The sequence below is a fragment of the Dendrobates tinctorius genome, unplaced genomic scaffold (genome assembly GCF_039654945.1).
Source record: "Dendrobates tinctorius isolate UK_male_01 unplaced genomic scaffold, ASM3965494v1 ptg000108l, whole genome shotgun sequence".
Taxonomy (NCBI): Eukaryota; Metazoa; Chordata; class Amphibia; order Anura; family Dendrobatidae; genus Dendrobates; species Dendrobates tinctorius.
In genome coordinates, this window is record NW_027361776.1 from 10,393,769 (window position 1) to 10,418,230 (window position 24,462).

Sequence of the window (24,462 nt, forward strand, 5' to 3'; positions counted from 1 at the left end):
CTTGTCAGCTCTTGGTTTTCAGCTCTGCTCCAGTCATCTAAAGCTAAGTTTTTCTGCTAATGTTCACACTTGATTTTGTTGGTCTAATCAGTTTTTTGTGTGGTCTGCCAGTCCCGGCTGGGGGCTGAACTGAATTTCCAGTCTTATTTATCAGTATTTTGCCAATTGGCTTTTTGTCCCTTACTAGTTCGGTCTCTTTTTGCTCTGTCTCAGAATATTCCAGAGTGCTGATATAGTGGGAGAAGTCTAGTGACTTCAGGGTTAATTTTGCTATCAGAAGTGTTGGACATTATTTTTGTAGGCTTTTTTGCAGGTTGCAGACCGTGACTTACCTTTCCTTTCCTGTCTAGTTAGTTTGGGCCCCATCATTTGCTCAGCCTATTTTTCTGTCTGTGTCTGTGCCTTCATCTTGTTTCACCATCAATACATGTGTGGGGGCTATCTATTCCTTTGGGGTCTGCTCTGGGGCAGATAGTTTTCCCCTTTTCATGCTTCAGGCTTATTTAGTCCTCCGGCCGTGACGAGGCATCTAGGAACATCGTAGGCACGCTCCACGGCTACTGCTAGTTGTGTGGTAAGATCAGGGATGTGCAATCTGCATAGTTACCAACTTCTCTGGTTTTCTGTGGCTTAGCTAGTTTTGTTTTGTTTTTCTCCTCGGTGACCCATTCATAACAGAGGGGGTTGATTATTTTGGGGAGGAGGATGCTTCTCAGGGGGCAAGAGAAAATGTGGGCGTGCCAAGATCAGGTACAGAGTTTGTGCGTGACTGGAGGGATGTGGATTTGCCAGAAAGTGCTCCTCCACCCACCACTGGCAGTGCAGCATTGACACCTGGAAGATTGGCCCACATGTGTGACTATGCCTTGCGGATCCTAAAAAGGGACCCCCGCATTGCCAAAATGATGAGGAATGATGACTACTGGTTGGCCAGCATCCTCGATCCACGCTACAAATGCAAATTACAAAACATCTTGCCACAGGAGAACCTAGAGCTAATATTGGCTAGCAAACAAGCAACTCTGGTAAACCGTTTGTTTGAGGCATTCCCAGCACACAGCAGCGGAGCTGGTTCTCCCACGAGCTGTAGTGGGCAAAATGGAAGAAGTGTTCATGGTGCACACAGCCGAACTGGCGTTGGAGACAGGGGTTTCCTGACCATGTTGTGGTCTGATTTCTCAAGTCCCGAGCACACGACAGCTAATACAGAATCGATTGCAAGTGACAGGAGACAGCAGTTGTCAACTATGGTTACAAACTATTTCTCCTCCCATATCGAGTTTCTCCCTCACAGGTCATTCCCCTTTGATTATTGGGCCTCAAAACTGGAAACATGGCCTAAATTGGCACAATATGCCTTACAGGAGCTTGCTTGTCCTGCTGGTAGTGTGCTATCTGAAAGAGTCTTCAGTGCTGCTGGATCAATCCTGACAGAAAAAAGGACCCATCTGTCGATCCAAAATGTTGATGATCTAACCTTCATTAAAATGAACCATGCATGGGTTTCCAAAGATTTTGTCCCACCCTCCCCTGATAACACATAGGTTGCCAGAAAAAAGGCTCGCTTTTGTCCTCCTCTTCCTCTGACTTCTCCAATTCCTCCATTTGCAGCAGATGAAAGTCCAGCCTGCACATCAACATATGCCATTTTTTAAACCTCCCTAAATGGGCTGCACCCCCCACACCAGGACCGGGGTCACCACCTGCCGCGCCCGGGCAAGTGCTGTTGCCCTGAACACGTGTGTGGCCCCACCCTTGGGCGACGGCACTGGCACAGGGCCTCTCATAGTACAATAAAGTGTCTCTGACAGTGGGAGGGCCCACTCGCCATCAGAAACACTGGCGACACAGTGCTTGCTCAGGGACACAGCAATTGCAATACTTACTTGTCCCTGCTCCACCGCTGTGTAGTCTGGCCAGTTAAATCCTTCACAGGGACGGCCACTACAAATTTGGTGTACTGATCGATGATGGTTAAGATGTAGCTATGTCCTGTCCTGGTGGGCTCTACCTTCAGATTACCAATGGCTCCCATTTGTAATGGACGTCATCTCCCAATCGGATGCAATGGTGCTTTATGATCACCTTTCACATTTTTTATAGTCACAGACGTGTGACATTCCTGCCACCATTTTTCAATGTCTCCTCTCATGACAATCCGATAGAATCCCCTATGGCCTGTTGCTTCTGTGTTTTGCACTCCAAAGTGACCAGACAGATCATGATAGGCAATGAGGAGCATGTGTACAGCTCTCCCTGTGATCACAATTTGATGGAGACGAGTTACGGTGATGGTATCAACGCCACTGCGATACAGCAACCTTTTCTTCACAAATTTACGTTTAAGCTGTATCCACAGTAAAAGTTATTGAGGGTCAGCATCACCTCTACGAATTCTCCCGGGAGGTTTTCCCGTGAATAGTAATTCCAACACTTCTGAAATCACTCGACTTTACGTCTGTACTTTTATCCATCTAGCTTCCTCTAGCGTAGAGTCTTTTCTGGCTGACTGACACTGAAATATAAAAGAAGATTTCAAAGTACTCCAACACTGTATACTGGTGTACGTTTAAAATACATTTCCCTTTTTCTCATTTTTATATTTTGGTGTAATCCATACTGAGCTTGTGAGAGTTTGCGTCTTACTCTGGTAAAATATAAGGAGATTTGAAATGACACCAACACTGTATGCAGCAGAACGCTTGTAAAACATTACCCTTTTTCAAGATTTTTTATTATTGTGTAATCCATACTGCGCCTGTGATTGTCTTTGTCTGAAGCCTGAAGTATAGATGGAGATTTACAATTAGACTGGAAACACCTGGGATCTGCTGATGCAGTACCTTTTTCCAACATTTTGCATTACGGTTAAATCCATACTGACTGATAGGTCGACCAAGTAATAGAAGACAGAGATGCCCATATGAAAGGTTCTTCAGCCCTGAGACCACCTTACAAAGCTCGGCAAGACTCAAAGAAACCCACTTTTTCCGCATCCGGGGACAATTACTGAAAACGCTACCACTCTTAACGAGATCAAGAATCAGCAATGGAATTCCTAATACCTGAGAAGCCATCACATGAGCATTAAGCATTAAACAAGTGAAAATTAAGTGCCGCAGGACTCGAATCACTGGAGGAGAGGACGCCATCAAGCTGTTAATGGAACACACAACTCCCAGGTTGTCACAATTAAAACGGATTCTTCTGTCCCAAAACTCCTCCTTCCATAGGTTCACAGCCACCAGTATAGGCAAAATATCCAACCAATCAATATTCCTAACAAGGCCCAGCTGAAACCACTCCTCAGGCCACGCAGCCGCGCACCACAGGCCCCAAAAATATGACCCAAAACACACTCCATCACACGCATCTGTGAACAACTCCAAGTCATCATTAACAACTGTCTCCTCCATTTGCCAAAATCGTCCATTGTATAGCTCCCAAAAATAGTCCCACAATTAAAAATCATCCTTAAGTTCACTGTAAAGCCGAACAAAACGATGCAGAGGCCGCACTCCCGCCTAGCACTCGGCAACCGTCGAGAAAAGACCCGACCCATTGTAATAATGCGACAAGCTAAAGTCAAATTCACAAGTAGTGACTGCACTTATGTCAACGACAATTTCTTCAGCCGTCTTGCCTGAGACACCTCATCCCGCAACGCCTTTACCTTATTCTCCGTCAAGCGGAACTCACATTTTAACGAATCAATCAGGATTCACAAAAACGATATGAACGTACAAGGCCCCTCTGTTTTACAGGGACTAAGCGGTACTAAGAAACGCTCCGCTACCCATTCCGCCGCTCTAAGTAACCTCACCCAACAACCAGAGTTAGCCCGACCGATACACAAACAATCATCCAGGTAATGAATCAAGAAATCAAAAGCCGATACTTCACGGACAACCAATTAGAAAAAAGAACTGAATGCCTCCAAAAACGCACGACACCGATCAACCCATTGTCAAACACCTATCAGCCCAAAAAGCACCACCCCAGTAACACACCAACAGCTTAACACTATCCAGATGAACATGGATCAACATTAATGCCGACTCAATATCCGTTTTCGGCAAAAGTGCCCCTTTCCAACATTTCCGGAAAAACTTTGCCGCATCCTCAAATGACTTATAAAACTAAGAGCACAGCTCTGGGTCAATTCCATCAGTCACCAACCTACCACGAGGGAAAGACAGATGATGAAAGAGCCTGAACTTATGCTGCTGTTTCTTAGGCACTACACCCAGGGGCGAGACTACCAAATTCTCAAACGGAGGATCCCTAAAAGGCACAGACATCCTTCACAACTTAACCTCCTTCCCCAACTCTTATGACACCACCTCAGCATATTGGTCAGCTGACCTCAGATTGTTAATCACCCATGGTATCTGAAAAGGAGGGGCAGTAATTTTAAACACTTCACTGAAAACGGACAACAACAGTTCCTACTTAACCCCATCCGGAAACCTACTTACATAACGGACCATCGCTGCCAGTTTCAATGGCGTCTACCCCTTTTGAATTAGCACTCTCACTCTGCTTCTTCTTTCTGCTTCCTAAAGCATCTGGAAGCACCATGCGAGGTTCCTTTGCAATGGGATCAAAGATGCATGAATTTGCAGTAATGTAGCCCTAAATTTACAGTGGCCATCATTGAATTGCCAGCAGAGACCCTGCTTCTGACTGACTGATTGCCCCAACTGACCCCCTTGTCCACTGCTTTGTGCATTTCATGAACCGCACCACCGGCACCTCCAGGAAAGGAATGGCCGAACTTAGTCGGCGTCATAACCTTCAACCACAGATGGATGTCTTTCTTTTCCCACCAAATTGCCGGACGAACCGCCTTCATTAGCCTAAACTGTTTGTCGTAACGGAGCCAAGCCTGAACCCCCTACACCCTATAAGCCTCCCCAATCGAATCCAAAAAACAAAAAAGAGGAGAAGAATTGTCAGGCGCCTTCTCTCCAAACATGCTAGCCAAAATATCAAATGCCTGTAGCCAATTTGGAATTGAGAGCCTTCAGTGGTTGATACCTTTTAATGGCTAACTGAAAAGATGGTAACACATTGCAAGCTTTCGAGACTACTCAGGTCTCTTCATCAGGCATAGACTAATACAAAATCTGAAGAGTCACATATTTATGCACAATACAGCACAGAAAAAAATGCAATAGATGAGACAAGTGACGTGAAGCAGAACTATCATTATGGGAGAGGGAGGAACATAAATATTGCTCCAGTTCATAGATAAGAAGTCTGGATGTTTTATTGTCCTCTGATTGGGGTCTCCTAAGGTGTTGTGATGCCCCCACACGGTCTTAGGAGCAAATTCCTTAATTGATGGAAAGCGGCATAAATCCATGCGACACATTCATTCCAGCACTGAGAGTGTCAAAGGTCGTCATAAATTTATACTCACAGACTCTTCTCTCTCTCTGAGATGTGAAGTTACCTTTCAATACCAGTAATTTCATATCCATGTTGCTGTGATGAGGCGTACAAAAATGTTTTGCCACAGGTAGATCCATTCTTTTTTCTCTTATTGTGTGACGATGAGCATTCATCCTTGTTCTAAGCTTTTTCCCTGTCTCCCCCACATACAGACCCCCTGTTGGACATTTATGGACATTTCATGTGTGGGCACCCTCACTGAGCAGGTATCTGGATGGGTAGAGGGTATTCTTAAACCACTGGTGAAGGATACACCTAGCTACATTCAGGACACAACTGACCTATTGAATAAACTAGCAGCAATAGGTCCTCTAGCAGAAGGAACCATCCAGGCCATCATGAATGTGGAATCTTTGTACTCTAATATCCCACACCAAGACGGATTAAATGCCTGCAAATTCTTCATGGAAAACACAGGGACTGATGCTGATGCTGTGGTGAAACTTATAAAATTCATCCTCACCCACAATTACTTTGAATTTGACAACAAAATCTATCTACAGGAGACTGGCACAGCTATGGGAAGTAAAATGGCTCCACAGTATGCAAATCTTTTTATGGCCAAGCTCGAAATCGACTTTTTGTCCTCATGCCCCATCAGGCCCCTGGCCTACTACCGCTTCATTGATGATATTTTAATCATCTGGACGGAGTCTGAGCAACAGCTAAAGTCGTTCCACGAACAGTTTAATCAATTTCATCCCACTATCAATTTAACACTCAACTACTCCAGCACTGAGATTAACTTTTTGGACACCATCATTAAGCTAAAGAACAATGAAATAGAGACATCCCTGTATCAGAAGCCAATCGACCGTCCAACATACCTTAAATGGGACAGTTTCCATCCAAAACACATAAAGAACTCTATTATCTATAGCCAAGCCATCAGATACAATCGTATATGTTCCAACCCCATGGATAGAAACAAACACCTTGGTCGCCTCAAAAAGACCTTTTTGAATCAGGGCTACCATCCAAGAACAATTGAAAACCAAATTACAAGAGCCACCAGAATGTCAAGGAATCACCTGCTACATTACAAAGCTAAAGAAGAAAATAACCAGGTGCCTCTAGTAGTCACTTACAACCCAAATCTGGAAGTGCTAAGGAGAGCTGCACGGAAATTACAACCTTTACTACAAAAAGATGCCCGATTACAATCCATTTTTCCAGACCCCCCACTACTGTGCTTTAGGCAGCCCCCAAATCTAAGAAGCATCATTGTCAGAAGCTCCCTGTCCTCTCCAACAGCTGGAGGAACCTTTCCTTGCAACCAGAAAAAATGTAAAACCTGTCCTTCTATAATGACCACAGACAAGATAAAGATCCCCAATTCACATCAGGACTACAAGATCCCAGGTACTTTCAGCTGCATTACATCTAATGTCATGTACTTAATTATTTGTACTAAATGTCCAACAGGGGGTCTGTATGTGGGGGAGACAGGGCAAAAGGAAGAATGCTCATCGTCACACAATAAGAGAAAAAAGAATGGATCTACCTGTGGCAAAACATTTTTGTACGCCTCATCACAGCAACATGGATATGAAATTACTGGTATTGTAAGGTAACTTCACATCTCAGAGAGAGAGAAGAGTCTGTGAGTATAAATTTATGATGACCTTTGACTAGAGTTGAGCGAAACGGGTCGAAAAATTTCAAAAGTCGCCGACTTTTGGCAAAGTCGGGTTTCATGAAACGAAACCCGACCCTAGGATGAGGTCGGCCACGAGGTCGGCGACTTACGAGCCAAAGTCGCGTTTCAAAAGTTTATTTTGCGCTCTTTTTCAGCCAATCAGGATCCACGGACACTGTGGGCAACGTGATGACATAGGCAGGGGTCACCACCATCTTTCAGAAGGGCATGCAAGTGATTGGCTTGCTTTGGTGGGCGTCACAGGGGGTATAAAAGGGCGTGCACGCCGACCGCCATCTTACTTCTGCCGATCTCAGTATAGGGAGAGGTTGCTGCTGATTCTGTAGGGAGAGCGTTAGGCAGGGAAGAAGACAAAAAAAAATACTGCTTCTGCTGCTAGCGATTTGGCCTGCACAACACACCAGTCACTGTGTGTGCAGTGCAAGGGGAGGCTATATAGTGGTGTATCAGTGGTGTTGATGTTGGGCTGCCTTCTAAGGCTTCCTGACATTCCTGCATTGCTGTTTACCCACTGCTCCGCAAACTGCTTTTTTAAAAGCAATCCCAATTTTTTTTTTTTGTCCTGAGAAGAAAAAAAAACTGCTTCTGCTGCTAGCAATTTGGCCTGCACAACACACCAGTCACTGTGTGTGCAGTGCAAGGGGAGGCTATATTGTGGTGTATCAGTGGTGTTGGTTGTTGGGCTGCCTTTTAAGGCTTCCTGACAGGCTGGCATTGCTGTTTACCCACTGCTCTGCAAACTGCTTTTTTAAAAGCAATCCAATCTCCCTTATCCTCTAGTCCCTTTTGTCACAGCTGTGCCATCGAGCCTGTGACATAGCGCTCAGATATCAGTGGGCCTCACACAATCCAAAAGTGTCCAGTGTCCAAAAGTGTGTGCAGAGATTCAAAATCTCCCTTATCCTCTAGTCACTTTGGTCACAGCTGTGCCATCGAGCCTGTCACATAGCGCTCAGATATCAGTGGGCCTCACACAATCCAAAAGTGTCCAGTGTCCAAAAGTGTGTGCATAGATTCAAAATCTCCCTTATCCTCTAGTCACTTTGGTCACAGCTGTGCCATCGAGCCTGTCACATAGCGCTCAGATATTCATTGGGCCTCACACAATCCAAAAGTGTCCAGTGTCCAAAAGTGTGTGCAGAGATTCAAAATCTCCCTTATCCTCTAGTCACTTTGGTCACAGCTGTGCCATCAAGCCTGTCACATAGCGCTCAGATATCAGTGGGCCTCACACAATCCAAAAGTGTCCAGTGTCCAAAAGTGTGTGCAGAGATTCAAAATCTCCCTTACCCTCTAGTCACTTTGGTCACAGCTGTGCCATCGAGCCTGTCACATAGCGCTCAGATATTCATTGAGCCTCACACAATCCAAAAGTGTCCAGTGTCCAAAAGTGTGTGCAGAGATTCAAAATCTCCCTTATCCTCTATAGTCACTTTGGTCACAGCTGTGCCATCGAGCCTGTCACATAGCGCTCAGATATCAGTGGGCCTCACACAATCCAAAAGTGTCCAGTGTCCAAAAGTGTGTGCAGAGATTCAAAATCTCCCTTATCCTCTAGTCACTTTGGTCACAGCTGTGCCATCGAGCCTGTCACATAGCGCTCAGATATTCATTGGGCCTCACACAATCCAAAAGTGTCCAGTGTCCAAAAGTGTGTGCAGAGATTCAAAATCTCCCTTATCCTCTAGTCACTTTGGTCACAGCTGTGCCATCGAGCCTGTCACATAGCGCTCAGATATCAGTGGGCCTCACACAATCCAAAAGTGTCCAGTGTCCAAAAGTGTGTGCAGAGATTCAAAATCTCCCTTATCCTCTAGTCACTTTGGTCACAGCTGTGCCATCGAGCCTGTCACATAGCGCTCAGATATCAGTGGGCCTCACACAATCCAAAAGTATCCAGTGTCCAAAAGTGTGTGCAGAGATTCAAAATCTCCCTTATCCTCTAGTCACTTTGGTCACAGCTGTGCCATCGAGCCTGTCACATAGCGCTCAGATATCAGTGGGCCTCACACAATCCAAAAGTGTCCAGTGTCCACAAGTGTCTGCAGAAATTCAAAATCTCCCCTGTCCTATAGACACCTTGTACCTTGTTTTACATTACTATATAGTTTGTTGGATTTTGTCTACATTTCTACCAAAAATGAGGAAGGCTGGTGGAAGAGGCCGTGGAATTGGGCGGGGGTTGGCAGCTGGTAATGATGGTGTTGGTGGTGGATCTGATGGTAGTGGCAAGAGCAAAATAGGACCGAATGCAGGAAGTGCTGACCCTGCATCATCGTCTGGCTACATAAGGCCTCGAACGCTTAGTTTTCTAGGAGTTGGCAAACCGCTTTTAAAGCAAGAGCATCAGGAAAAAGTTTTGTCTTACATTGCTGACTCAGCCTCCAGCTCTATCGCCTCCTCTTCTTCAGTTGTAAAAAGTAAAAGCACTGAGTCGTCATTGGAGGCTCATGTTCATGAACCACACCTTTCCTTGTGTCCTTCACCCCAACCAAGATTGAAGGATGACGCAGGCCATACTACTGATTACTCCATGGAGCTGTTTTCACATACCATGCCTGGATTATCAAGTCAAATGGTGAATTACCCAGGCCAAGATGAATCTGACATGGAGTGCACTGATGCACAGCCGCTGATGGATGATTCTGCTGGTACATTCACTCAGAGCACTACATTGTCCTCGCAGTGTACAGAGCCAGATTCTGACCCTGATGAGACTCAGGTGCCCCTTCCCGCACACTATACCACCATACACGGTGACACAGAGGAAGGTGCACATGACATAGAAGAGGAGGTGATGGATGACCCAGTTGTTGACCCAGATTGGCATTCATTGGGGGAAGAGGGTGCTGCTTCCAATAGCTCAGATGAGGAGCATCCACAGCAGACATCGACATCGCAACAGCTGTTATCTGGCAGGCCCGGAGCACTCCAAAGACAGGTTCCAAACATCAAAAGAGTTACTGGACAGCTTGTCCAGAGGGTCAAAAGATCACAGCGTGCTAGGCCGCAAAATGTCTGCCAAAGTAGGAAGAGTGCAGTGTGGCACTTTTTTGACCAAAATCCTCATGATCAGGCCAAGGTTATCTGTAAGAAGTGCGCAAAGACCTTTAGCCGAGGGAAAAATCTGAAAAATTTGAATACCAGCTGCATGCTTAGACATTTAACCAGCATGCACTTGCAAGCGTGGACACAACACCAAACCTCAAGTGCCACATGTGCAACTGATCACAACGAAGGTAGTCAGCAACGCTACATTGTTTCCCCCACTGTAAGCCCACCGGTTAGCACAGCAACAAATGTTGAGGTGTCGTTGCAAGGCCACAGCAGTCAGGGAATCCCACTGTTATATCAACGAAAGACTGATTCTAGGCCATCAGAAAGAACACCAACTCCATCACCATCATCAACCCTCTCTCAGTCCGCCCTGTCCACCGATACTTCCACCATATGCAGCTCTCAAGTCCAGCTCACCCTCCCAGACACTATGAGTAGGTCAAGAAAGTACTCAGTCTCTCATCCGCGTACACTGGGTTTGAACGCCCACATTGCCAAACTAATCTCATTTGAGATGATGCCCTTTCGGTTGGTGGAAAGCACAGCTTTCCGCGAACTCATGGCCTATGCAGTACCACGCTATGACCTACCCAGTCGCCACTTCTTCTCTTGCAAAGCCATCCCAGCCCTCCACCATCATGTGAAAGACCGCATTGTCCATGCACTCAAGCAGTCAGTGAGCGGAAAGGTGCACCTCACAACTGATGCATGGTCCAGTCGGCATGGCTAGGGCCGTTACGTGTCCATCACTGCGCACTGGGTTAATGTGGTGGATGCAGGGTCCACAGGGGACAGCGGTGGTGGGACAGTGCTGCCTAGCCCACGGTATAGGAAACAGTTGGCTGTAGGCGTTCGACCCTCCTCCTCCTCCTCCTCCTCCAGAAGCGAAAGCTCGTCCACAGAGCGCAGTCGTACGAGCACTCCATCTGCAGCTGCGACTGTTGCACACGATGTGTCCCCCTATCGAGCAGCTAGTGGAAAGCGTCAGCAGGCTGTGTTGCAGATGATGTGTTTGGGCGACAGACACACCGCCGAGGTGCTGGCCGAGTACTTGAAGCGACAAACTGAGTCATGGCTGGGCAGTGTACATCTTGAGGCAGGCAAGGTAGTTAGTGATAACGGCCGTAATTTTGTGGCAGCCATAGCCCTTTCAAAACTCAGCCACATACCTTGCTTGGCTCACACCTTGAACCTGGTGGTGCAGTGCTTCCTCAAAAATTATCCGGAGTTAACAGCCCTGCTCCAGAAGGTGCGAAGACTGTGCGCGCACATCCGCCGGTCGCCTGTACACTCTGTTCGTATGCAGAAGCTGCAGCGATTGCTCCACCTTCCCAACCACCGCCTCATTATCGACATTGCAACAAGGTGGAACTCCACCCTGCACATGGTGGATCGGCTGTGCGAGCAGAGGCAGGCCATAATGCATTTGTGGGAGGATACATGGCCAGGCACTTTGATAGCAGACATGGAGTTGACAGGTGTGCAGTGGTCGAAGCTGAAAGAACTCTGTAAAGTCCTTCAGTGTTTTGAGGAATGCACACGGCTGGTAAGCGCAGATGACGCCATCCTAAGCATGAGCATCCCACTTATGCGTCTGCTCATGCAAACTTTGACGCACCTTAAGGAGCAGGCGTCTGCAGCCAATGTTGATGAGGAGGAAGAGGAGGAGGGAATCCTTGATGACATTCAGCCATTGTCTGCTCAGGGACCTCTCCTGGACAAGGTGGAGGAAGAAGAGGAGGAGGAGGATGATGATGGGGATGATTACTTCGGATTTATTCGAACTTCGGAGTTATTCGGATAACTCTCTTCTCGACCCCTTACAATCTGGTTTCCGCTCTTTACACTCTACTGAAACTGCCCTCACTAAAGTCTCTAATGATTTAATAACAGCTAAATCGAAAGGTCATTGCTCCCTGCTGATTCTCCTGGATCTCTCTGCCGCATTTGACACTGTGGATCACCAGCTCCTCCTCACTATGCTCCGCTCTATAGGCCTCAAGGACACAGCCCTCTCCTGGTTCTCCTCCTACCTCTCTGACCGCTCCTTCACTGTATCTTTTTCCGGCTCCTCTTCCTCTTCTCGTCCCCTTACTATCGGGGTCCCGCAGGGCTCAGTCCTAGGCCCCCTCCTCTTCTCTTTATACACTGCCCCTATTGGACAAACAATCGGCAGATTTGGGTTCCAGTATCATCTCTATGCTGATGACACCCAATTATACACTTCTTCCCCTGACATCACCCCTACCCTAATTCAAAATACCAAGGATTGTCTGTCTGCTGTCTCTAACATCATGTCCTCCCTCTATCTGAAACTAAATCTCTCTAAAACTGAACTTCTTGTGTTTCTCCCCTCTACTAACCTCACTCTACCTAACATCGAAATAACCCTGGAGGGTTCAACCATAACTCCCAAGCAGCATGCCCGCTGTCTTGGGGTCATATTCGACACTGAACTTTCCTTTACTCCGTACATCCGATCACTCAGTCGCTCTTGTCACCTGCATCTTAAAAACATCTCCAGAATCCGACCTTTTCTCACCTTTGAAACTGCTAAGACTCTTACTGTCGCTCTTATTCATTCTCGTCTGGACTACTGCAACTCTCTTCTGATCGGTCTCCCTCTTACCAAACTTTCTCCTCTCCAATCCATCTTGAATGCGGCAGCCAGGGTCATATTTCTGTCCAGCCGCTTCACCGATGCCTCCATCTTGTGCCAGTCATTACACTGGCTACCTATTCGCTACAGGGTCCAGTATAAACTCATCTCTCTCACCCACAAAGCTCTCCACTGTTCTGCACCGCCTTATATCTCCTCTCTCATCTCTGTCTATCGCCCTACACGTGCCCTCCGTTCTACAAATGACCTAAGACTAACATCCCCCGTAATCCGAACCTCGCACCTCCGTCTCCAAGACTTCTCTCGTGCTGCTCCAGCTCTCTGGAATGCACTTCCCCAGACGATCAGACTGATACCTAGCCCTGACCTATTCAAGCGCGCTTTGAAAACCCATCTCTTCAAAGAAGCCTATCACATCAACTACTCAGCAAGCTAACTTTGCCCTGTTCCCTCCTTCCAAATATTATTCTGAATCTGCACCCTACTATTCATCTGTCTCCACACCCTTCATGCACATGATAACTGCACTTGATACTTGTCTATTGCACTTAAACACACGGGCTGATGACCGGATCATGCAGCTTTATATGAAAATCCCTATTATAATTGCCAGACCTGAATTAACAAGCATTTCTCACCTACTGTGTCCCCCCATTTCCTTGTAGATTGTAAGCTTGCGAGCAGGGACCTCACTCCTAATGTCATTGTTTGAATTGTCTTAACTTGTATTGAATTTATTGTCTGTACATGTCCCCGCTTAATTGTAAAGTGCTGCGGAATATGTTGGCGCTATATAAATAAAAATTATTATTATTATTATTATTATTACTTAGGGGAGGAGGATGCATCTCGTGGGGCAAGTGAAAATGTTGGCGTGGCAAGGTCTGGTACAGGGTTTGTGCGTGACTGGAGGGATGTGGATTTGCCAGAAAGTGCTCCTCCACCCAGCACTCGCAGTGCATCATTGACACCGGGAACATTGGCCCACATGTCAGATTATGCCTTGCGGATCCTAAAAAGGGACCCCCGCATTGCCAAAATGATGAACGATGACGACTACTGGTTGGCCAGCATCCTGGATCCACGCTATAAAGGCAAATTACAAAACATCATGCCACAGGAGAACCTTGACCTAATATTGGCTAATAAACAAGCAACTCTGGTAAATCGGTTGCTTGAGGCATTCCCAGCACACAGCAGCGGTGATGGTTCTCACACGAGCCGTACGGGCCGGGGGCAGCTTGGCAGAGGTGTTCGTGGTGCACACAGCAGAAGTGGCGTTGGAGACAGGGGTTTCATGACAATGTTGTGGACTGATTTTTCAAATACCGCTCACACAACTGGTAATACTGCATCGATGGAAAGTGACAGGAGACAGCAGTTGTCAACTATGGTTACAAACTACTTTTCCTCCCATATCGATGTTCTCCCACACAGGTCATTCCCCTTTGACTATTGGGCCGCTAAACTGGACACCTGGCCTGAATTGGCCCAATATGCCTTACAGGAGCTCGCTTGCCCAGCTGCAAGTGTGCTATCGGAAAGAGTCTTCAGTGCAGCTGGATCAATCCTGACAGAAAAAAGGACCCGTCTGTCAACCCAAAATGTGGATGATCTAACCTTCATTAAAATGAACCATGCATGGGTTTCCAAGGATTTTGTCCCACCTTCCCCTGATGACACATAGGGTGACAGAAAAATGGCTTGCTTTGGTCCACCTCTTCCTGGGACTTGACCTATTTCGCCTTTTGCATCAGCTGAATGTCCAACATCAACATATGCCACTTTCTAAAACTCCCTAACTGTGCTGCCTCCCCCCCATGGCTGGGGTCACCACCTAGCACACGACACCGTGCGAGTGCCGTTGCCCTGGACAGGTGGGTAGGCCAACTCTTGGGCGCGGGCACTGGCACAGGGTCCCTCATAGTGCAATCAAGTGTCTCTGACGGTGGTGGTGCACACCCGCCGTCAGACACACCGCTGTACTATGAGGGGCCCAGTGCCAGTACCGACGCCCACGAGTGGGCCCCCCTTGCTTGGGCAGGGCCCCAGCATTTGCAATCTTTACCTCTCCCTGCTCATCCGCTGTGTAATCTGGGCCGTCAAATCCATACTGTACCTGACACCGTCTGAGCCTGCCTCCTGATGTATAGACATATATTTTGAATGTGTACGCTATCCATGCATGTTATCTGGGGATACGGTACCCTTTCTAACCTTTGTGCAATCACGTGCAATCCATACTGGGCCTGACACCGTCTGAGCCTGCCTCCTGAGACATATATTTTGAATGTGTACGCTATCCATACATGTTATCTGGGGAAACGGTACCCTTTCTAACCTTTGTGCAATCACGTGCAATCCATACTGGGCCTGACACCGTCTGAGCCTGCCTCCTGAGACATATATTTTGAATGTGTACGCTATCCATACATTTTATCTGGGGAAACGGTACCCTTTCTAAGGCTAGTTTCACACTTGCTTTTTTTTGCAGCGCGTTTTTCCCGCAAAAAAACGCATTAAAAAAACGCATACAAACGCTGCGTTTTTTTCCAGCATTTTAATGCGCATGCAGGAAAAAAACGCAGCGTTTTTGCGCGTTTGTATGCATTTTTTGTGCGTTTGCGTTTTTTTACAGATTTTTGAAAAACCCCACAAAAAAGAAAAAACAACCATTCAACAACACACAAGACCAATGGGACTTCATTGTGGGTGTGGTATGTTAATATATATAGACCCTGTCTACAGTAGTCTTCACATTTGCTTGATTCTTCTCGTGACCATGGATCTGCGCTGGAAGAGTTTTCACTTCAACTTGGATTTGGACATCGCGATGGCTCAGGCGTATGCAGTTGCTTGCCATGAACAAAGGAAGAGAGAGAGGCAGCGAAGACGGCGGCGTATGTGGATACATCCGATTGTTGAACTCCGGGAGAGCCGTGGGGCATACCACACCCTCTACAGCGAGCTACGTGCAAACCCGGAGAAATTTACTGATTATATCCGGATGTCCCACGAAAGTTTCATGGATTTGCTTGCTCGTGTCCAACAATCCATCCGGAGAAAGGACACACAGCTCCGTCGTGCGATTCCTCCTGAGGAACGGCTACTGGTGACATTACGGTATGTTTTAAAAACAAAGGGGTGTGGTCTGATGTTTTTTTTTGTAAATTTAGTATTCAAAACCTTGGGTAATTAGTTTTCGTGAATGTACTAATATTTTTTTTTATAGTTTTTAAAAATAATATACATAAATATTAATTTTACTTCTTTGTCTGTTCACAGATTCCTGGCGACTGGAGAAACCCTATCCTCACTACACTTCCAGTACCGTATTGGAATCTCTACCTTGTCTGGAATTGTTGCTGACACCTGCCGGGCTCTCTGGAATGTTCTTTGCCCAGAATTTATGCCCCTGCCCACCGCTGAAAAGTGGATGGAAATTGCTGACAAATTCTGGACAGTATGCAATTTTCCCAACTGTTTGGGAGCTGTTGATGGGAAACACATACGGATCATCAAACCCCAAAGAACGGGATCTGAGTACTATAATTACAAAAAGTACTTTTCAATAGTACTCATTGCAATTGCGGATGCCGGATGTATGTTTGTAGCAGTGGACATTGGAGCATTTGGCCGTGGTAATGACTCGCAGGCTTTTAAAAACTCAGACATGGGCCGGAGGTTGTATGGCAACCAATTTAATTTCCCTATGCCACGGCCTCTTCCTCACACCGAAGCTCCGCCACTGCCCTTTGTAATGGTTGGCGATGAGGCTTTTCAAATGTGCGGAAACTTACTGAAACCCTACTCCAGCCGGGACTTGGACCACACCAAAAAAATTTTTAATTACAGGCTGACCAGGGCCAGAAGAACTGTCGAGTGTGCTTTTGGGATTCTTGTTTCCAGATGGCGAATTCTGGGCACGGCCATTAATCTTAAACTTGAAACAGTCGATGAGGTGGTGAAGGCCTGTGTGGTTCTACATAACTTTGTGATGGCTAAAGAGCACCCGACCTTTGAACTGGACGATGATGCTCCTAACCCATTGCCTGAATTCACTCAGCACACTCTCAGGTCATCCGTTGAAGTTGGCCAAATGAGGGACAAATTTGCGGCCTACTTTATTTCTGATGTAGGACGGGTGCACTGGCAAGATGAAATGGTGTAATGTTGTTGTTTATGGTAATAAAAATCCTTATTTGATACCATTACTGAGTGCACTATATTTTTTAAACTCCAATTAATTAAAAAACTTCCCATGTATAACTGAATTTTGTTATGTTCACACACCTGGGCAGGTAAATACACATACGAGTTAAAATGCAGCATTGCTAGTCTGCGTGAAATATATTGGAATGAGCAAAGCTGCAGGCCATGAATCAGGAAACCATTTTTTTTCAAGAGAAAATTGTGCAACTAGTTTAAAACAAAGTATGTGATTTTCTCAAAACACAACCCTCAAAACCCAACCCCAATGAAAGTCCATGGGGAATACAAGTCAGCATTGAGTGGATGAATGTAATCTGCTCATGTAATCTGCGCCATTACAAGTTATTACACTAGGCCTTGGAATGACTATACTAGGCCGTGGTATTTCAAATATGAGTATAGTAGGCCTTGGGGCTAGTAGTATAGTAATATGTGAAATACCACGGCCTAGTATAGTCATAACAAGGCCTACTCGATTTTGGCCAACTAGTATCTTTTTGTGAAACTTGACAAGTTTCAACAGTTTGAAAATAGATTCTAGTTGGTAAAACTAGAGTTATTACACTAGGCCTTGGAATGACTATACTAGGCCGTGGTATTTCAAATATGAGTACAGTAGGCCTTGGGGCTAGTAGTATAGTAATATGTGAAATACCACGGCCTAGTATAGTCATACCAAGGCCTACTGTAATAACTAGATTTTTAACAACTAGCATCTTGTTTCACAAAAAACAAAGTGGTGAAACTAGAAAGAAACTTATTTTTTAGACAAGTTTCAACAATTTGTTTTTCATGAAACCAGATTCTATTTGTTAAAACTAGAGTTATTACACTAGGCCTTGGAATGACTATACTAGGCCGTGGTATTTCAAATATGAGTATAGTAGGCCTTGGGGCTAGTAGTATAGTAATATGTGAAATACCACGGCCTAGTATAGTCATACCAAGGCCTACTGTAATAACTCGATTTTTAACAACTAGCATCTTGTTTCACAAAAAACAAACTGGTGAAACTAGAAAGAAACTTATTTTTTAGACAAGTTTCAACAGTTTGTTTTTCATGAAACCAGATTCTATTTGGTAAAACTAGAGTTATTACACTAGGCCTTGGAATGACTATACTAGGCCGTGGTATTTCAAATATGAGTATAGTAGGCCTTGGGGCTAGTAGTATAGTAATATGTGAAATACCACGGCCTAGTATAGTCATACCAAGGCCTACTGTAATAACTCGATTTTTAACAACTAGCATCTTGTTTCACAAAAAACAAACTGGTGAAACTAGAAAGAAACTTATTTTTTAGACAAGTTTCAACAGTTTGTTTTTCATGAAACCAGATTCTATTTGGTAAAACTAGAGTTATTACACTAGGCCTTGGAATGACTATACTAGTCCATGTTATTTCACATATGACTATACTAGCCCTTGGGTTGGTTTTTAACATGTATTTACCCATCAGTGTGTGTGAGCGGCGCAAACAACATTAATGAAACTTATTAATGGTGAACCACAAATGTAAATTTATTTTTTATCACAAAAAAAAACTAAAAATTATTTTTTACGGCGTTTGGGGGCAGATGGTTTCAATTTGGGGGTGTGCAGGGAATATGCAACACTTGCAGTTGAAGACGGTGTTTGAGGGGAAGGGGCAACAAAACTTGTGGGGGAAGGTAGTCCAGTTAAGGGAATTAAACTTGGAACACTTGTAGGAGAGGAAATCTGTTCAGTTACATTAGTTGTAAAGGCATGTCGCCGTAGGCTTGTGTGCCTGGACCGACTTTGGCCCAATGCCCGCCTTGATTGATTTCGCCTTGAAGTAGGGGCAAATATGGAATGTAGGTCCCCCGTCTGCTGGTATGGCTGCTGCTGCTGAGGTGGCGGCTGCTGCTGCAGAGGTGGCGGCTGCTGCTGAGGTGGCGGCTGCTGCTGAGGTGGCGGCTGCTGCTGAGGTGGCTGCTGCTGCTGAGGTGGTTGCTGCTGCTGCTGAGGTGGCGGCTGCTGCTGAGGTGGCTGCTGCTGCTGAGGTGGCGGCTGATGCTGAGGTGGCTGCTGCTGCTGAGGTGGCTGCTGCTGCTGAGGTGGCTGCTGCTGCTCTTCGTTGTCAGTGCTCGTCCTTGCAGGCGGACTGGTGGCGGCAGTGATGGCCCAGGTTTGCAGAGTGGTGGTGGCAGGGCTACTACATGTTGTTGTAGCGGCAGGGCTGTTCCATGTTTGCCTAGTGGTGGCTGAGCTCCACGCATGCATGGGATTGGCGGTGGTGCTCCAGACAGGAGCAGTGCTTGCCATGGTGGTGTCGGTGAAGTGACCAGCTGCACTCAGACTTGTGGTGGTGTAACGGTGGGTGTCCTGGCTTTGAATAGAGGTGTCCGTGCAGTGGTATGCAGCACAAGTCGGTAGTGAGGTGAAGCGAGTCAATGGTGGCACAGGTGGAAAGGACACCACTGACTGCTGACCGTACCGATTATGCTGCATAGCCTGCAAGAAAGCATTGTTGCAGGCCTGCAGCACATTCAGCTGTTGATCAGGACTAAGGTGTTCCGCCATGCCCTTTTCAATCTTACTAAAAAAATGGTGTGCTGGTCTGTTGAGGTCGGCCTCCAGACGGTCAAGGCGCTGTTCTACAGAATTGAAGCGGTGTTCAAAGTGGTTAAAACCACGTTCCATGAGGGCAAAACCGCTTTCAACTCTGTCGGACAGTGACTTGAGGCTGGAATTAAATGTCTCGCTCAAATGCATAAACTCGGGCAAGACATTCCTGTCCAAGGCCCTCTGCCGCTGGCGGGTAGTGCCCGCATAACCAGTGGCAGAGACCTGGGACAGGGGAACACCTGATGGCCCAGCTTCCTGGTCACCAGCTGTGTGTGTGGTTGACCTGCAAGGTGCTTCCTGGCTGTCGGATGGCTGGGACGGGTCAGAGGACGTCCGAGGAAGGACCGCTCCAGGGCCAGGTTGCAGGGTGCTGCTCCAGGTGCTGTGGAAGAAAGGAAAATCATTACTACCATGCCTTTACAAGAAGCATCAGCTGTGGATTAGAAAAACACAGATTAATAAAAATAAAAACCCAAAATGTATAATACTTACGATCTTGTGGCAAGGACCGGTCTTAGGAACTGCAACGCATGATAGTGACGGTATCTAGTTCTGGTCCTTGACGCAGATCCACTGCGAACCTGGCCCTCAGCACGAACATCACTGTTGAAGCGGTCCTTGATCGAACGCCAACGTGTTCGGACTTTGTCCACTGTTGATAAAAAAAACAGTGCTGTCAAGGACAACAGTCACTGCGGCACAATGTAGCAATACAATACTCAAAGCAGTCACTGTAGACCCCGATGAAAATGTTGGGTTTCCTGCTAGAATACGCCTAGCACGAAACCCAACAGTGCCGTCAAGGACAACAGTCACTGCGGCAAAATGTAGCAATACAATACTCAAAGCAGTCACTGTAGACACCGATGACACTGTTGGGTTTCCTGCTAGAATACGCCTAGCACGAAACCCAACAGTGCCGTCAAGGACAACAGTCACTGCGGCACAATGTAGCAATACAATACTCAAAGCAGTCACTGTAGACCCCGATGAAAATGTTGGGTTTCCTGCTAGAATACGCCTAGCACGAAACCCAACAGTGCCGTCAAGGACAACAGTCACTGCGGCACAATGTAGCAATACAATACTCAAAGCAGTCACTGTAGACCCCGATGAAACTGTTGGGTTTCCTGCTAGAATACGCCTAGCACGAAACCCAACAGTGCCGTCAAGGACAACAGTCACTGCGGCACAATGTAGCAATACAATACTCAAAGCAGTCACTGTAGACACCGATGACACTGTTGGGTTTCCTGCTAGAATACGCCTAGCACGAAACCCAACAGTGCCGTCAAGGACAACAGTCACTGCGGCACAATGTAGCAATACAATACTCAAAGCAGTCACTGTAGACCCCGATGACACTGTTGGGTTTCCTGCTAGAATACGCCTAGCACGAAACCCAACAGTGCCGTCAAGGACAACAGTCACTGCGGCACAATACAGAGCAGGGAAATACTCACTAAACGCCTTTTTGGAGGATGCTGTGGCGCTGTCCCAGCCATCCATCAACGCTGCGGCCACCTCATTCCATAGCCGCCGGGTCACCACATTGTCCTTGTACAGCCGGTCACGGCTGTCCCACAACGGCGAACGCTCCTGGACCAGGCTGATGAGCTGCTCATTATCCAGATAGACGTCTTCATCCCGTTGTGGAACCTAGACAAAACACATTCATTAGAATAATCAAATTTAAATTGAATAAAAAGTTACAAAAAAAGAAACAAAAAAATGAGTAAAAATAGAAGATAAAAAATAAAGAACATTACAAATCATTTGATACTTACATTCCGTATCACCACCGGGACTTGGCTTCGCTGCTCCTGCTCTTCGCCCTCACTAGTGCCGTCCGCAGATGATGATGACGATGTCTTAAGAAAGTTGAAAAAAACGTAAGAGATTTGGAGAAGCAGCAGATATACTTACCAGATGCACGAAAATAATCACCTCACGGTCTGCTTGCGCCAATTCCTGCCGCGATGGGGAATACTCGGATTCTGAAGACATACTGCATGTAAAAATAATAAAAATCATTAGTACATACATAATTTAAAAGGACAGGCATATAATGTAATATACTCACATTCTTCGCTGATATAATGGGTTCTTGGTTGACTGTCTGCTCTTCAATCTCTCAGTGTAGTAGTGGCAGAGTTTTGGCAGGCACCTCCTTTATATAGACTTTTTTTTTTGACTTTAGAAGATTCTAACTAGGATAAAAAGTGGACACCACCCAAAAAACGCAGCGCTAAAAAATCGCATACCTGCGCATGCCAGTGCGCACGTATGCGCATCCATAGGCTATAATGGCCATTTTTAGCGCAAAACGTGCGCATACGTGCGCATGCGCTTTTTTCCAGGGCCAAAAAATGCAACATGCAGCGTCTGGAAAATACCAACGCACACCCCAAAAAAACGCAGCGCATGAAAATCGCATACATGCGCTTACAAGCGCGCATGTATGCGCACCCATGTTAAATATAGGGGAAAAATCGCATGCGCACGTATGCGTTTTTTTCCAGCGCTAAAAAACGCAAATGTGAAACCAGCCTAACCTTTGTGCATTCACGTGCAATCCATACTAGGCCTGACACCGTCTGAGCCTGCCTCCTGAGACATATATTTTGAATGTGTATGCTATCCATACATGTTATCTGGGGAAACGGTACCCTTTCTAACCTTTGTGCAATCACGTGCAATCCATACTGGGCCTGACACCGTCTGAGCCTGCCTCCTGAGACATGTATTTTGAATGTGTACGCTATCCATACATGTTATCTGGGGAAACGGTACTCTTTCTAACCTTTGTGCAATCACGTGCAATCCATACTGGGCCTGACACCGTCTGAGCCTGCCTCCTGAGACATATATTTTGAATGTGTACGCTATCCATACATGTTATCTGGGGAAACGGTACTCTTTCTAACCTTTATGCAATCACGTGCAATCCATACTGGGCCTGACACCGTCTGAGCCTGCCTCCTGAGACATATATTTTGAATGTGTACGCTATCCATACATGTTATCTGGGGAAACGGTACCCTTTCTAACCTTTGTGCAATCACGTGCAATCCATACTGGGCCTGACACCGTCTGAGCCTGCCTCCTGAAACATATATTTTGAATGTGTACGCTATCCATACATGTTATCTGGGGAAATGGTACCCTTTCTAACCTTTGTGCAATCACGTGCAATCCATACTGGGCCTGACACCGTCTGAGCCTGCCTCCTGAGACATATATTTTGAATGTGTACGCTATCCATACATGTTATCTGGGGAAACGGTACCCTTTCTAACCTTTGTGCAATCACGTGCAATCCATACTGGGCCTGACACCGTCTGAGCCTGCCTCCTGAGACATATATTTTGAATGTGTACGCTATCCATACATGTTATCTGGGGAAACGGTACCCTTTCTAACCTTTGTGCAATCACGTGCAATCCATACTGGGCCTGACACCGTCTGAGCCTGCCTCCTGAGACATATATTTTGAATGTGTACGCTATCCATACATGTTATCTGGGGAAACGGTACCCTTTCTAACCTTTGTGCAATCACGTGCAATCCATACTGGGCCTGACACCGTCTGAGCCTGCCTCCTGAGACATATATTTTGAATGTGTACGCTATCCATACATGTTATCTGGGGAAACGGTACCCTTTCTAACCTTTGTGCAATCACGTGCAATCCATACTGGGCCTGACACCGTCTGAGCCTGCCTCCTGAGACATATATTTTGAATGTGTACGCTATCCATACATGTTATCTGGGGATACGGTACCCTTTCTAACCTTTGTGCAATCACGTGCAATCCATACTGGGCCTGACACCGTCTGAGCCTGCCTCCTGAGACATATATTTTGAATGTGTACGCTATCCATACATGTTATCTGGGGATACGGTACCCTTTCTAACCTTTGTGCAATCACGTGCAATCCATACTGGGCCTAACACCGTCTGAGCCTGCCTCCTGAGACATATATTTTGAATGTGTACGCTATCCATACATGTTATCTGGGGATACGGTACCCTTTCTAACCTTTGTGCAATCACGTGCAATCCATACTGGGCCTAACACCGTCTGAGCCTGCCTCCTGAGACATATATTTTGAATGTGTACGCTATCCATACATGTTATCTGGGGATACGGTACCCTTTCTAACCTTTGTGCAATCACGTGCAATCCATACTGGGCCTAACACCGTCTGAGCCTGCCTCCTGAGACATATATTTTGAATGTGTACGCTATCCATACATGTTATCTGGGGATACGGTACCCTTTCTCACCTTTGTGCAATCACGTGTAATCCATACTGGGTGTGAGAACGGCTGGCGAGCTGTTAAGCAAGCTACAGCACCTGTGGTTTGCACACGTAAGTTTTTCATTTTTTCAGGAATGACGGTTAGGCCTAATTCCGGAACTGCGGTTTACCTGCACTTACTGGGAAATCATTGTTCGCGGGTAATAATTGTAATCAGTGATCCCCATTACTAACGTTGTTCAGCGGGTTATCTGCAATTGTAAGCGACAAACGCTGGCCTTTTCAGTGTAGCGCACATGCAGCCACGGACATGTAAGGGCATGACACACCAGTTATTGGCCAATCTCATGTGCCAGAGCCTCACGTGTCCCTCTAGTAAGCCGGACTCGGACCGCGGGGCATGACGGAGTCTTGTTCGTTAACGGAATTAAGCTTGCAATGTGTGCATCTGTTCTGTAGCTGGCATGGTTGAGGTTTCCCAGGTGAAGTCGAATTTAACCGTTGGCTCCACTCCTGGTGGTGCCCTTCTGGACATTCCTTTAAGGTTCAGCTTTGCAACCATACTGCCCACGTAAAACAAACACTTTGCCTTCATGAACG

The 24,462-nt window shown here is 46.3% G+C and overlaps 2 protein-coding genes across 2 annotated transcripts in view; both read right to left on the reverse strand.

The window, feature by feature from the left end:
* The window catches only part of TENM2 (teneurin transmembrane protein 2), a 6,300,157-nt gene that overhangs the window by 5,338,911 nt on the left and 936,784 nt on the right, over positions 1-24,462 (reverse strand). The window lies entirely within an intron of this gene.
* On the reverse strand, positions 18,501-20,290 carry LOC141100802 (uncharacterized). The gene is made up of 2 exons (XM_073589480.1): positions 20,089-20,290; positions 18,501-19,978 (listed from the first exon to the last, which is right to left on the reverse strand). Exon 2 carries the CDS (start codon positions 19,741-19,743, stop codon positions 18,559-18,561), a length of 1,185 nt encoding a protein of 394 aa, XP_073445581.1. The 5' UTR covers positions 19,744-19,978; positions 20,089-20,290; the 3' UTR covers positions 18,501-18,558.

Excerpts from the sequence above, each read along its gene's own strand:
- LOC141100802 (XM_073589480.1), bottom strand. The coding sequence starts at position 19,743 with ATGCATTTGAGCGAGACATTTAATTCCAGCCTCAAGTCACTGTCCGAC.